The sequence below is a fragment of the Ranitomeya variabilis genome, chromosome 3 (assembly GCF_051348905.1).
Source record: "Ranitomeya variabilis isolate aRanVar5 chromosome 3, aRanVar5.hap1, whole genome shotgun sequence".
NCBI lineage: Eukaryota > Metazoa > Chordata > Amphibia > Anura > Dendrobatidae > Ranitomeya > Ranitomeya variabilis.
The window spans coordinates 29,548,115-29,562,082 of NC_135234.1; the positions used below are offsets into that span (position 1 = coordinate 29,548,115).

At 42.3% G+C, this 13,968-nt stretch overlaps 1 protein-coding gene across 2 annotated transcripts in view; it reads right to left on the bottom strand.

The window, feature by feature from the left end:
- Nucleotides 1-452: 452 nt before the first annotated feature.
- GET1 (guided entry of tail-anchored proteins factor 1) overlaps nt 453-13,968 on the bottom strand; it is a 47,394-nt gene continuing 33,878 nt past the window's right edge. For both annotated transcript variants that reach the window (XM_077293869.1, XM_077293868.1), the window contains exons 4-5: nt 9,694-9,808; nt 453-740 (exon numbers count right to left, since the gene is read on the bottom strand). In XM_077293869.1, the coding sequence (XP_077149984.1) occupies nt 667-740; nt 9,694-9,808 (189 nt within the window). In that variant the 3' untranslated portion in view covers nt 453-666. The remainder of the gene's footprint in view (nt 741-9,693; nt 9,809-13,968) is intronic.

Here is a 13,968-nt window from a genome sequence, read left to right on the forward strand (position 1 = left end):
AATACTGCTCCTATGTACAAGAATATAACTACTATAATACTGCTCCTATGTACAAGAATATAACTACTATAATACTGCTCCTATGTACAAGAATATAACTACTATAATACTGCCCCTATGTACAAGAATAGAACTACTATAATACTGCTCCTATGTACAAGAATATAACTACTATAATACTGCCCCTATGTACAAGAATATAACTACTATAATACTGCTCCTATGTACAAGAATATAACTACTATAATACTGCCCCTATGTACAAGAATATAACTACGGTACTATAATACTGCTCCTATGTACAAGAATATAACTACTATAATACTGCTCCTATGTACAAGAATATAACTACTGTAATACTGCTCTGCTTTGTAGATGCATAGAAAGAATATTTGTATTTTTTGCTTCTGTTTAGTTAGTACCGTATAAAAAGCTGAAATGAACACACCATATCAGACTTTGCTGTTTTGCTTTATTTAGGATGTTACGTAATAAGACACATAATGACTTGAACACATAAAAGGAAATTATACGACATACAGGACGGACTAGCAAAGTAAGTCATCACATACTATAGAAATGAATAAATAGATCCTGGACTTCCCTTAGACTGTAAACATTGGATGGATGGATGAAGGGACCCGGACTGATAGTAATACTGAGGTCTCAGCTGATGGGGTACAGCATGATGGCCACGACCTTGTTACACACCACGAGCCAACATGTAATCCCTACACCACCTGAAATTAGAAATACATGTACAGTGAATAACCTGCGTATATAAGAGTCAACCTTGTGTTAATGTGGCTGACATTTCCACTACACAAGAGTTGTCACACAGCAAATCGGTCAGTTATGGAGGGCTGCACCACATTCCGCTAGATCAGTCCAGCTAGACAGTTGTGATCTTGTGGAAACAGCCAATACAGAACCGGAAATAGGGGTCAAATTGGATGTGCAGTTATTATATAATCACAATCAAAATGGTCACTTTTTCTAAAATGTTTAGATCCAAATACTTCCATACTATGCCACATACAGTGGGTACGAAAGTATTCAGACCCCTTTACATTTTTCACTCTTTGTTTCATTGCAGCCATTTGGTAAATTCAAAAATGTTAATTTTTTTCTCATTAATGTACACTGCACCCCATCTAAACAAAAAACAGAAATGTAGGAATTTTTGCAAATTTATTAAAAAAGAAAAACTGAAATCTCCCATGGTCATAAGTATTCGGACCTTTGCTCAGTATTGAGCTAGTACAGTCATGAGTCTTCTTGGGAATGATGCAACAAGTTTTTCACCCCTTGATTTGGGGATCCTTGGCCATTCTTCCTTGCAGATCCTCTCCTGTTCCGTCAGGTTGGATGGTGAACGTTGGTGGACGCCATTTTCTGGTCTCTCCAGAGATGCTCCATTAGGTTTAGGCCAGGGCTCTGGCTGGGCCAGTCAAGAATGGTCACAGAGTTGTTCTGAAGCCGCTCCTTTGTTATTTTAGCTGTGTGCTTAGGGTCATTGTCTTGTTGGAAGGTGAACCTTCGGCCAAGTCTGAGGTCCAGAGCACTCTGGAAGAGGTTTTCCTCCAGGACATCTCTGTACCTGGCCGCATCCATGTTTCCTTAAATGACAACTAGTCGTCCTGTCCCTGCAGCTGAAAAACACCCCCATAGCATGATGCCGCCACCATCATGTTTCACTGTTGGGATTGTATTGGGCAGGTGATGAGCAGTGCCTGGTTTTCTCCACACATACCGCTTAGAATTATCACCAAAAAGGTCTATCTTTGTCTCATCAGACCAGAGAATATTATTTCTCATAGTCTGGGATTCCTTCATGTGTTTTTTTAGCAAACTCTATGTGGGCTTTCATATGTCTTGCACTGAGGAGAGGCTTCCGTCTGGCCACTCTGCCATAAAGGCCCGACTGGTGGAGGCTGCAGTGATAGTTGACTTTGTGGAACTTTCTCTCATCTCCCTACTGCATCTCTGGAGCTCAGCCACAGTGATCTTGGGGTTCTTTACCTCTCTCACCAAGGCTCTTCTCCCGCGATTGCTCAGTTTGGTTGAACAGCCAGGTCTAGGAAGACTTCTGGTGGTCCGAAACTTCTTCCATTTACCGATTATGGAGGCCACTGTGTTTGTAGCAACCTTAAGTACTGCAGAAATTTTTTTGTAACCATGGCCAGATCTGTGCCTTGCCACAATTCTGTCTCTGAGCTCCTTGGCCAGTTCCTTTGACTTCATGATTCTCATTTGGTCTGACATGCGCTGTGAGCTGTGAGGTCTTATATAGACAGGTGTGCGCCTTTCCAAATCAAGTCCTATCTGTTTAATTAAACACAGCTGGACTCCAATGAAGGAGTAGAACATCTCAAGGAGGATCACAAGGAAATGGACAGCATGGGACTTACATATGAGTGTCTGAGCGAAGGGTCTGGATACTCATGACCATGTGATATTTCAGTTTTTCTTTTTTAATAAATATGAAAATATGACCACATTTCTGTTTTTTTTTTAAGTCAAGATGGGATGCAGAGTGTACATTATTGAGGAAAAAATGAACATTTTTGAATTTACCAAATGGCTGCAATGAAACTAAGAGTGAAACATTTAAAGGGGTCTGAATACTTTCTGTGCCCACTGTATGATCAGTCATTTAAAATTAGCCATTATAATTTTTATTTTAATTTAGGATTTATAATAAAGTTTAATTTTATTCACACTTCCACTTCCCCCCCTCCCCCCTTTTCCTATTAGCATTAAACTGGTGGTGTCCACCTTGTGAATTCTGTCCTATGAGTTCAGACTCCTTACTTTTCTATTGTTGTTCTGTTTGGACACACTCTACCCTATCTATATAATTTTTCGGGAGCTTCTACATGTCACTACTGGAATTGTTTTGGTGAAATAAATTGACATTAAAACTTGTCAACTTTTTCTTGATCAATAAGATCAAGATAATTTAAAATGGCTACATCCAAAATGTCCAATCAGTTTCAGTCGAGGCGAGAAAGCCTGAGAGATGACATTAAAACAATATTTAATGACGACCATGGTTTGAGAGGAGAAACATCAACTGACAACTTAGAAACTGACAAATTATTAAATAATTGAGCCTTGAACAATATCTAGAACAGGGACTTATCTCCAGGGGCGTCCGTGTGTCAATGTTCTCGTCTTATGACCTGACTAAACCTGACTTGAAACGGAGATGGGAGGCGACGGACAGAATGTTCACGTCAACTGATGAATATTTTCGTTGAGGGTGAGACCTACATTCTAGATACATTGGAAAAAGAGCTTGATGAGATTACCCCCAAGATGGATAAATCAGATGGAAAACCTGAATTTGAAGAAGGGTTTAAGCGGACCTTACAATTTATTGACAAAGTAGAAACTAAAATAAAGAGGCATAAAAGGAGGAAATATTTGAGAGACAAGACAGATCACTCCAAAGGTCTGGTATATAATTGGGGAAAGAATCAGTCTCAACGCAGAAAAAAATATCCTAGTAAGAAAAATGAGGAACAGAGACGTGAAATTTTCAGGCACGGATGCTGAAAGTAGAAATATGTCAGAGTCAGATTCAGAACAAACCTCCCTTCATACCACTAGAAATGACCAGGTGGGTAAGAATAATCTTACTATGCAATTTTTACGGGACAGAGGTCGATGGGGTTTAAGGGGTTTGACCAAAGACAGGAACAAGAGGAAGTCGCTGGACAGACCAGTGAGAATACACAATCTTTAAGAATTAATAACCTTTCTCAACATATAGTGACTGGCTCTCAAGCCGATGTTTTGAAGAAGGGTTTTAATTTCTGTCTTCCTACCCGTCTGAATAAATGTAATATCATTAAAGGTCTACTTCTTTTTTGGCCGCAAGTTGATTTTTCAAAAGATTTTTGCTCGCCAAACGTCCAATACAACCTTTATGGAAAACGTTGATGTTTCCCTTCCCCATTCCCTCTCAGGTCAGGAACGACAGGCCCTGGAGATTCTGGAGGAATGAGAGGGGAGACAATGAAAGCCACTTTGGGTCCTACATAGAAGAGAAAAACTCTCAAGCCTAAGTCCACCACGATGCCACTCTTACAAACTTGTCCCCCCCGTAAAAGTTTTTGTTGACATGGTGACTCAAGACATTTTGGTATTACCGGCCAATACCACCAATTTATATGTCAATTCTGAAAAAATACGGATAATAAGGGGAATTTAAAGAATGGGATGACGTGATGTTTAAGCCCAGTGATAAAGAAGGCAATATATTCATCAAGCTATAAGAAAAGTACATTCTAGAAGCGAGGCGACAACTAAGTAATAAAGAATGTTATAGATCCCTTTGGAGTGACCCCACTGTGCAATTTGTTGATGAATATAATAAGATCACTGATCAAGGGTTGGAAGTAGGAGATATAACCAAAAATGAAAAAGATTTTCTTGGTGTCAAAAAATCAGAAAGTGGAAAGCTTTTACATGCTCCCCAAGGTCCACAAGGGCCTAGAAAACCCACCTGGCAAACCTTTTGTCTTTGGTATAGGAAACCTGACGGAAAAAGCCAGTAAATGGCTTGATCAGGAATTAAGAGGATATGTATACGATCTTCCCACCTAAACCAGAGACACCATGCAGATATTACAGGAATTACAGGACACAACATTAGGTCAACAAGAATTACCGTACTTGAAACCTGTGATGTGGAAAGTCTATATGCTAGCATAGACCAGGAAAAGGGATGTGGGGCTGTCAAATTCTTCCTCAAAAAATGTTGAATACAATCAAGAACAAAGGGAATCTGTTTTGAGTCTTCTCAAATTTATTCTCAAGAGGAACAACTTCCTTTTTGAAGACCGCTTCTATCTTCAAATGCGGGGAACCGCTATGGGGGCAGCCGTGGCACCTAATTTATATCTAGGATGGAGGAGGAGTGTGTTTTTTTCAGAGGAAATGTAATCTTATATAGACAAAATTGTAACGTGGAAACGTTACATAGATGACGTCCTCATAAAATGGAGGGGTAAGGAAGAACATTTGAGAGACTTTATTAATTCTCTCAATAACAATCAATTTAATCTGAAACTCACACTCTCCTTACATAAAGATTATATTCCATGCCAAGATATAGCCGAGACCCCAGAGATTTTCTGACGCAGAGGGGAACTATAACATTATTTCTCAGCGCCGTTAAAAAGTGGCGCTGAGGAATAAGTACCCTTAACTGCCGCCGTTAAAAGCCGTATTGGCGGTCGTTAAGGGGTTAAGCTTATGGAGATGGAAGGAAGGTGTCCTCACCACTGCCTTGTCACCCTTTTAAGTAGCGACTGTCTGTAAGTAGCTAACAAGCTTCTTGAGAAATTCACAATAGGTGATCTCACAGCTCACCTCCTCCTGTACAATGACTGATAACACCTCTATATACAGTAGATAACACAGGATCCACCATTCACAATAGGTGATGTCACAGCTCACCTCCTCCTCCTGTACAATGACTGATAACACCTCCATATACAGCAGATAACACAGGATCCACCATTCACAATAGGTGATGTCACAGCTCACCTCCTCCTCCTGTACAATGACTGATAACACCTCTATATACAGTAGATAACACAGGATCCACCATTCACAATAGGTGATATCACAGCTCACCTCCTCCTCCTGTACAATGACTGATAACACCTCTATATACAGTAGATAACACAGGACCACCATCCACAATAGGTGATATCACAGCTCACCTCCTCCTCCTGTACAATGACTGATAACACCTGTATATACAATATATAACACAGGACCACCATCCACAATAGGTGATATCACAGCTCACCTCCTCCTCCTGTACAATGACTGAGAACACCTCTATATACAGTAGATAACACAGGATCCACCATTCACAATAGGTGATGTCACAGCTCACCTCCTCCGCCTGTACAATGACTGATAACACCTCTATATACAGTAGATAACACAGGATCCACCATTCACAATAGGTGATGTCACAGCTCACCTCCTCCTCCTGTACAATGATTGATAACACCTGTATATACAGTATATAACACAGGACCACCATCCACAATAGGTGATATATCAGCTCACCTCCTCCTGTACAATGACTGATAACACCTCTATATACAGTAGATAACACAGGACCCACCATTGACAATAGGTGATGTCACAGCTCACCTCCTCCTGTACAATGACTGATAACACCTCTATATACAGTAGATAACACAGGATCCACCATTCACAATAGGTGATGTCACAGCTCACCTCCTCCTCCTGTACAATGACTGTTAACACCTCTATATACAGTAGATAACACAGGATCCACCATTCACAATAGGTGATATCACAGCTCACCTCCTCCTCCTGTACAATGACTGATAACACCTCTATATACAGTAGATAACACAGGATCCACCAGCCCTAATAGGTGATGTCACAGATTACCTCCTCTTCCTTTGCTATGGTAACATCTTTATATTTCTTTGATCTTTGATTTTAATAACATATCGCTTTTTGATGACTCATTGCCTTTAAGAATCTACATGAAAGTAAAGGATCTGGCGCGGTATTATGTGTTTACTGAAACAGATTTTTATTGCAGCCACAAACCAATCATCTCAGCCGCAGTGTTGGCTTTATCCATTAGGACGTGTGTGCGGCTGATGCCAGGAGCTATAACAGCACTATAATACCCGAATATTACAGGGTGCACATAACATCATATAATATACGGGTATGGGGCAGAATTATCAAAACTGTCTTTAATTCCCATATCAACCAATCACATCACAGCTTTTACTTTATTGACTTCCACCAAACAGCACCTCATATCTCAGCTTCGTGAGCCACAGTCAGAGTAAGTAATGTAATGTATGTACACAGTGACTGCACCAGCAGAATACTGAGTGCAGCTCTGGGGTATAATACAGGATGTAACTCAGGATCAGTAATGTAATGTATGTACACAGTGACTGCACCAGCAGAATAGTGAGTGCAGCTCTGGGGTATAATACAGGATGTAACTCAGGATCAGTAATGTAATGTATGTACACAGTGACTGCACCAGCAGAATAGCGAGTGCAGCTCTGGGGTATAATACAGGATGTAACTCAGGATCAGTAATGTAATGTATGTACACAGTGACTGCACCAGCAGAATAGTGAGTGCAGCTTTGGAGTATAATACAGGATGTAACTCAGGATCAGTAATGTAATGTATGTACACAATGACAGCACCAGCAGAATAGTGAGTGCAGCTCTGGGGTATAATGCAGGATGGAACTCAGGATCAGTAATGTAATGTATGTACACAGTGACTGCAGCAGCAGAATAGCGAGTGCAGCTCTGGGGTATAATACAGGATGTAACTCAGGATCAGTAATGTAATGTATGTACACAGTGACTGCCCCAGCAGAATAGTGAGTGCAGCTCTGGGGTATAATACAGGATGTAACTCAGGATCAGTAATGTAATGTATGTACACAGTGACTGCACCAGCAGAATAGCGAGTGCAGCTCTGGGGTATACAGGATGTAACTCAGGATCAGTAATGTAATGTATGTATACAGTGACTGCACCAGCAGAATAGCGAGTGCAGCTCTGGGGTATAATACAGGATGTAACTCAGGATCAGTAATGTAATGTATGTACACAGTGACTGCACCAGCAGAATAGTGAGTGCAGCTCTGGGGTATAATACAGGATGTAACTCAGGATCAGTAATGTAATGTATGTACACAGTGACTGCACCAGCAGAATAGTGAGTGCAGCTCTGGGGTATAATACAGGATGTAACTCAGGATCAGTAATGTAATGTATGTACACAGTGACTGCACCAGCAGAATAGTGAGTGCAGCTCTGGGGTATAATACAGGATGTAACTCAGGATCAGTAATGTAATGTATGTACACAGTGACTGCACCAGCAGAATAGCGAGTGCAGCTCTGGGGTATAATACAGGATGTAACTCAGGATCAGTAATGTAATGTATGTACACAGTGACTGCACCAGCAGAATAGTGAGTGCAGCTTTGGAGTATAATACAGGATGTAACTCAGGATCAGTAATGTAATGTATGTACACAATGACAGCACCAGCAGAATAGTGAGTGCAGCTCTGGGGTATAATGCAGGATGGAACTCAGGATCAGTAATGTAATGTATGTACACAGTGACTGCAGCAGCAGAATAGCGAGTGCAGCTCTGGGGTATAATACAGGATGTAACTCAGGATCAGTAATGTAATGTATGTACACAGTGACTGCCCCAGCAGAATAGTGAGTGCAGCTCTGGGGTATAATACAGGATGTAACTCAGGATCAGTAATGTAATGTATGTACACAGTGACTGCACCAGCAGAATAGCGAGTGCAGCTCTGGGGTATACAGGATGTAACTCAGGATCAGTAATGTAATGTATGTATACAGTGACTGCACCAGCAGAATAGCGAGTGCAGCTCTGGGGTATAATACAGGATGTAACTCAGGATCAGTAATGTAATGTATGTACACAGTGACTGCACCAGCAGAATAGTGAGTGCAGCTCTGGGGTATAATACAGGATGTAACTCAGGATCAGTAAGGTAATGTATGTACACAGTGACTGCACCAGCAGAATAGCGAGTGCAGCTCTGGGGTATACAGGATGTAACTCAGGATCAGTAATGTAATGTATGTATACAGTGACTGCACCAGCAGAATAGCGAGTGCAGCTCTGGGGTATAATACAGGATGTAACTCAGGATTAGTAATGTAATGTATGTACACAGTGACTGCACCAGCAGAATAGTGAGTGCAGCTCTGGAGTATAATACAGGATGTAACTCAGGATCAGTAATGTATGTACACAGTGACTGCACCAGCAGAATAGTAAGTGCAGCTCTGGGGTATAATACAGGATGTAACTCAGGATCAGTAATGTAATGTATGTACACAATGACTGCACCAGCAGAATAGTGAGTGCAGCTCTGGGGTATAATGCAGGATGTAACTCAGGATCAGTAATGTGATGTATGTACACAGTGACTGCACCAGCAGAATAGTGAGTGCAGCTCTGGGGTATAATACAGGATGTAACTCAGGATTAGTAATGTAATGTATGTACACAGTGACTGCACCAGCTGAATAGTGAGTGCAGCTCTGGGGTATAATACAGGATGTAACTCAGGATTAGTGATGTAATGTATGTACACAGTGACTGCACCAGCAGAATAGTGAGTGCAGCTCTGGGGTATAATGCAGGATGGAACTCAGGATTAGTAATGTAATGTATGTACACAGTGACTGCACCAGCTGAATAGTGAGTGCAGCTCTGGGGTATAATACAGGATGTAACTCAGGATTAGTGATGTAATGTATGTACACAGTGACTGCACCAGCAGAATAGTGAGTGCAGCTCTGGGGTATAATGCAGGATGGAACTCAGGATTAGTAATGTAATGTATGTACACAGTGACTGCACCAGCTGAATAGTGAGTGCAGCTCTGGGGTATAATACAGGATGTAACTCAGGATTAGTGATGTAATGTATGTACACAGTGACTGCACCAGCAGAATAGTGAGTGCAGCTCTGGGGTATAATGCAGGATGGAACTCAGGATCAGTACCAGCTTAATGCATTCATGAAATTACTTCTTATTCTGCAGCTGTGAATCGGTGTTACAGGGGTAAGCGTTAAATGCTCAATGTTACCTGCAATACCAGTGGGAAAAGCTACCAGACGTTCCAATGGTGCAATCCATTTACTAGGCAGCACGATCACCGGTTCGGAGTAGTATTTCCATATAAGAGAGATCATTAAAGCAGCCTAGAAAAAAAAAAAGAGTATGCACAAGTGTCATATTTTCTGCTTATGTCATTTACTCCGTACATGAAAACATGATGGCTGCTCGCCCAGACGCGCCATTAGTCCTGGAGTTAGGACCGGCGGAATTCTTGGTCCTTGGCACTAAAAATTAGAGGAGCCCAGTAATCTTCACACATTATGTACTTATTAGTTACCAATATTATTTTTGACAGTTTAATTATAAACTTATTTTCCATAATGTTCTATCCACAATGTGGAAAATGTCCTCTGAAGCATAGAATACAGACCGCCATTCCAGTCCTCGGCAGCTTTCTTGTGAGCCACTGTTGGCGGTTATTACCCCGGAGTCGCGGTGGGTCATTATTCTAGATCAGTGCTTCTAAGGGTATGTTCAAATGCTGCGTATCCGATCATGCTGAAATAATCCGATTTGTATAAAAGAAATTGATTTTCAGTCGTTGCAAATATTTCTGTAAAAAATTCTACAGCTGCCCCTCTGTTTGTCTGCAGCGCTGAAGTCATGTGAACAGCACTGCAGACAATCATTGAGCTCAGTGGCTCTACCTGTGGTTGCACCGCTGCGTCTTTGGACGCACATTCAGCTGAAATCTATTGCGGAGCAGAGAGCCACCGGCTCAACACGCAAGGTCGGCCAATCAAAGCCCGGCAGCAGATGTCGGATTGCCAGTGACGGGCGGCATATGGCAGTGATACCATGGGTTACCCATACTGGCACACCGAAGTCAGCTGCCAACTTATGTGCAGGCTATAGAGGAGCACACCGTACATTGCGGGAACGGGGAAAGGTAAGAATAATCATTTGTTAATTTTTAAAATGTGCTGGAAAAGAATGGAAAATGGACAGAACGGGGATATTGTACCAGGAAGGAGCCCAGGATGGGAGACATTATATCAGGAAGGGGCCCAGGATCGGCGACATTATACCAGGAAGGGTCCCAGGAAGGGGGACATTATACCAGGAAGGGGCCCAGGATGGGGACATTATACCAGAAAGGAGCCCAGGATGGGGGACATTATACCAGGAAGGGGGCAAGGATGGGAAACATTACATCAGGAAGGGGGACATTATACTAGTAAAGGGCCCAGGATGGGGGTCATACCAAGAATAGGCCCAGGATAGGGGACATTATTACTGGAAAGGGCCATAATGGGGGAGATTATTACTGGAAGGAGCCCAGGATGGGGAACATTATACTAATAAAGGGCCCAGGATGGGGGACATTATACCAAGAAGAGGCCCAGGATGGGGGACATTATACCAAGAAGAGGCCCAGGATGGGGGACATTATACCAACAAGAGGCCCAGGATGGGGGACATTATACCAACAAGAGGCCCAGGATGGGGGACATTATAATAATAAAGGCTCCAGAATGGGGGTCTTTATACCAAGAAGAGGGCCAGGATGCGTGACATTACTACTGGAAGAGGCCAGAATGGGGGACCTTATTAACAGAAGGAGTCAAGATGGAGGATACTATCATAGGAAGCGGCCCAAAAGATTATTAAATGGCTCAGGGCAGGGGACATTATTACATTTTAGGGAACATTATACCAAGAAGGGGCCCAGAATGTGGGACACTGTTATAGAATGTGGCCCAGGAAGGACCCTTTATTACTGGAAGGACCCAGGACGGGGGGAAATATACTGAAAGGGACTAAGATAATAATAATAATCTTTATTTTGGGGACATTATTCCTGGAAGGGGCCCAATATTACAGGAAGGGGGAGCTTATTTCAGGATGGAGCCAAAACAGGGGACATTATTACATGGGGGGTGAACATGCAAGTCTTTATAAGATAAAATGCTACAATAGGCCATACATCTGAGAAACATGCAGGTGGGGGTCTAGGTCCAAATTTTACCCCGGGGGCTCACCGGACTGTAGCTACGTCACCGCAGGAGACTGTTTCTCTAGGCTGCACAGACTTGTCTTATTTCTCTAGCAGCCTAAGTTGCAACGAGGGAAAGAATAGCAAAACTTCACAAAATATTATAAACTTCTTTCCAAGTCGTTGCACCTCCAATATTATTTACACAGGGTTAGCCCCAAAAAATGGTGATGGGCACAAGCAGTGACTTGCATCTGTAATACCGGACGCCCCTGGCAAGTGAAGCGGGTGCATTCATCGTTAGTATTAAGCCCCCGGACATTCACCCTCCGCATGGCGTCAGGGGGATTTTCTCAGCATGGATTCACCGCATGATAAAAATAACACGAGGGGCAGAAATATACATTTTTGCAAGAATCTTATTGATACGAATGAGCAAAACAACGCAAAAAAAAAAAAAAAGGAGCCGGAGCAGGTGTGCGCTTCTCCCCGGAATGTAAGGACATGACATCTCGGCTTGTGATCTGTACAAACCAGCAATAATAGAGAGGTAGGAAAAAAAAAAAAAAACCCGAAATGCGGTTTTGTAAGTCAGATCTTGCCAAGGGCAACAATTTCAGCCGTCCCAGTGCTTTTTATGCATGAATTCTTTAACGTCAGGGAGGGGCAGCTGCCCGGGCATGAGTTGTCTTACAGCTACAGGGAATCCACCAAACCATTCCTACAGAAGTGCACACTGGGTGTGGCGAGAAAGAAAAGCCAGATTGTAAAACACCGAGCCGTGAAAATCTCGGGGCTGCTGGTGCTGAATATGTCCCACCTGGTGCAAAGAAGTGCCATCACTCCTAGCGGCATTGCCACGCCGGGAGTATAACATACGACCACAATCATATCGAACTTGTGATAAAAACTAAAAAAAAAAGTCATCGCTCTAAGAAAAAAAAAATTAAAATAGATTTTCTTGCAAAAAAAATCCATAAAAAGAAAAAACAAAAAAAAAGACCTATCTAAATTGAAAAATGAAGTTTATTTGTCGTGAAACGGTGCAGAATATAAAATATAACAATGCAAAAAAAAAATTAAAAAAAGGATCTAAATATTACTATACTTATTGTACTCCAAATATTACAATATCTCCTACATTCAAAAATTCAAGAAAACTACAGTAGGTAAATAAGTAACAGCACATGTAAGTAACAGCGGGGATTTAGTTAACGCTATTTTGATCAAAAACACATAAAAGTCATCCAACCGCGACAAGGTGTACCCTGTGGGGACGGTCCTAGCTTGCATCTAGTATTAAAACCTTACCCTGTGTCACACGCCCTCAATGTGTGTAAGGGTGCTTTCACATTGTGTTCTGTGACCCCGTCGGGGCATACGCATGCGCCAATAAGACTGTAATGGTGGCGGCAGAGAGAACGCGCGCTGTGCCGTCCACTTTTTTCAGGAGTGTACACCTAGAGGAGGAGAATACTCAGACGCAGTCTACTACATTTGAGTGTCCGCCTCCTATAGGCGTCCACGCCCAAAAAATTATGTATGGCAGAGAACGAATTCGCTCTGCCCGTCACCATAACAGTCTATGACCCTGTCGGCGCATGCGTCTGGACCCCGCTTTGCGGGAGATTTCGGACACGTATACCCCGACCGAGACACAGGACGTAATGTGAAAGCACCCCAAAGGCAGATCAGAATGTAACCACTGACTGACAGCCGGCCTTACTGCTGAGCCTGCTGACAGTCAGTGCTGGGGGCGTGGTTGCAGCCGCGACTCTCTATACACAGAGCAAGGACTGAACCGGCGCTGCCACTGTGACTGAAACTGGAACGCTACCGGGAGGAATAAGGTTCATTTTCCGGGCAGGTTCAGAACGCTATTAACATGCAGATTAACCCTATATCTGCAGGCTAATAGCGTTTTTTCACATGATCACAAATAAGTTTTAGAGACGTTAGATCATAATATCATTGAATATATCCTAATCCATTCTTTGTTATTCCTCAGCCATGTTCACAGGGTTGAAACAATAAAGAACATAATTGGGGAGTATAGACCAGGACAATGCGGGAAAAAAACAGGTAGGCATCAGATACCATCTGGCTAAAACTTTTAGGTTTGAATGTTCTATCGGTCCCTGTGCAAATTGGACTAAAGTCTGCCGAATGCACTGATAACGAAGGGGTCATTTGTAAGTCTAATTTGTATGGTGATGGTTCTAACATTACAATAGAATTGAAAAACAATTGTGAGGATAGCCTGGCAAAAGTGGGCATCAGATACCATCTGGCTAAACATGTTTCGAA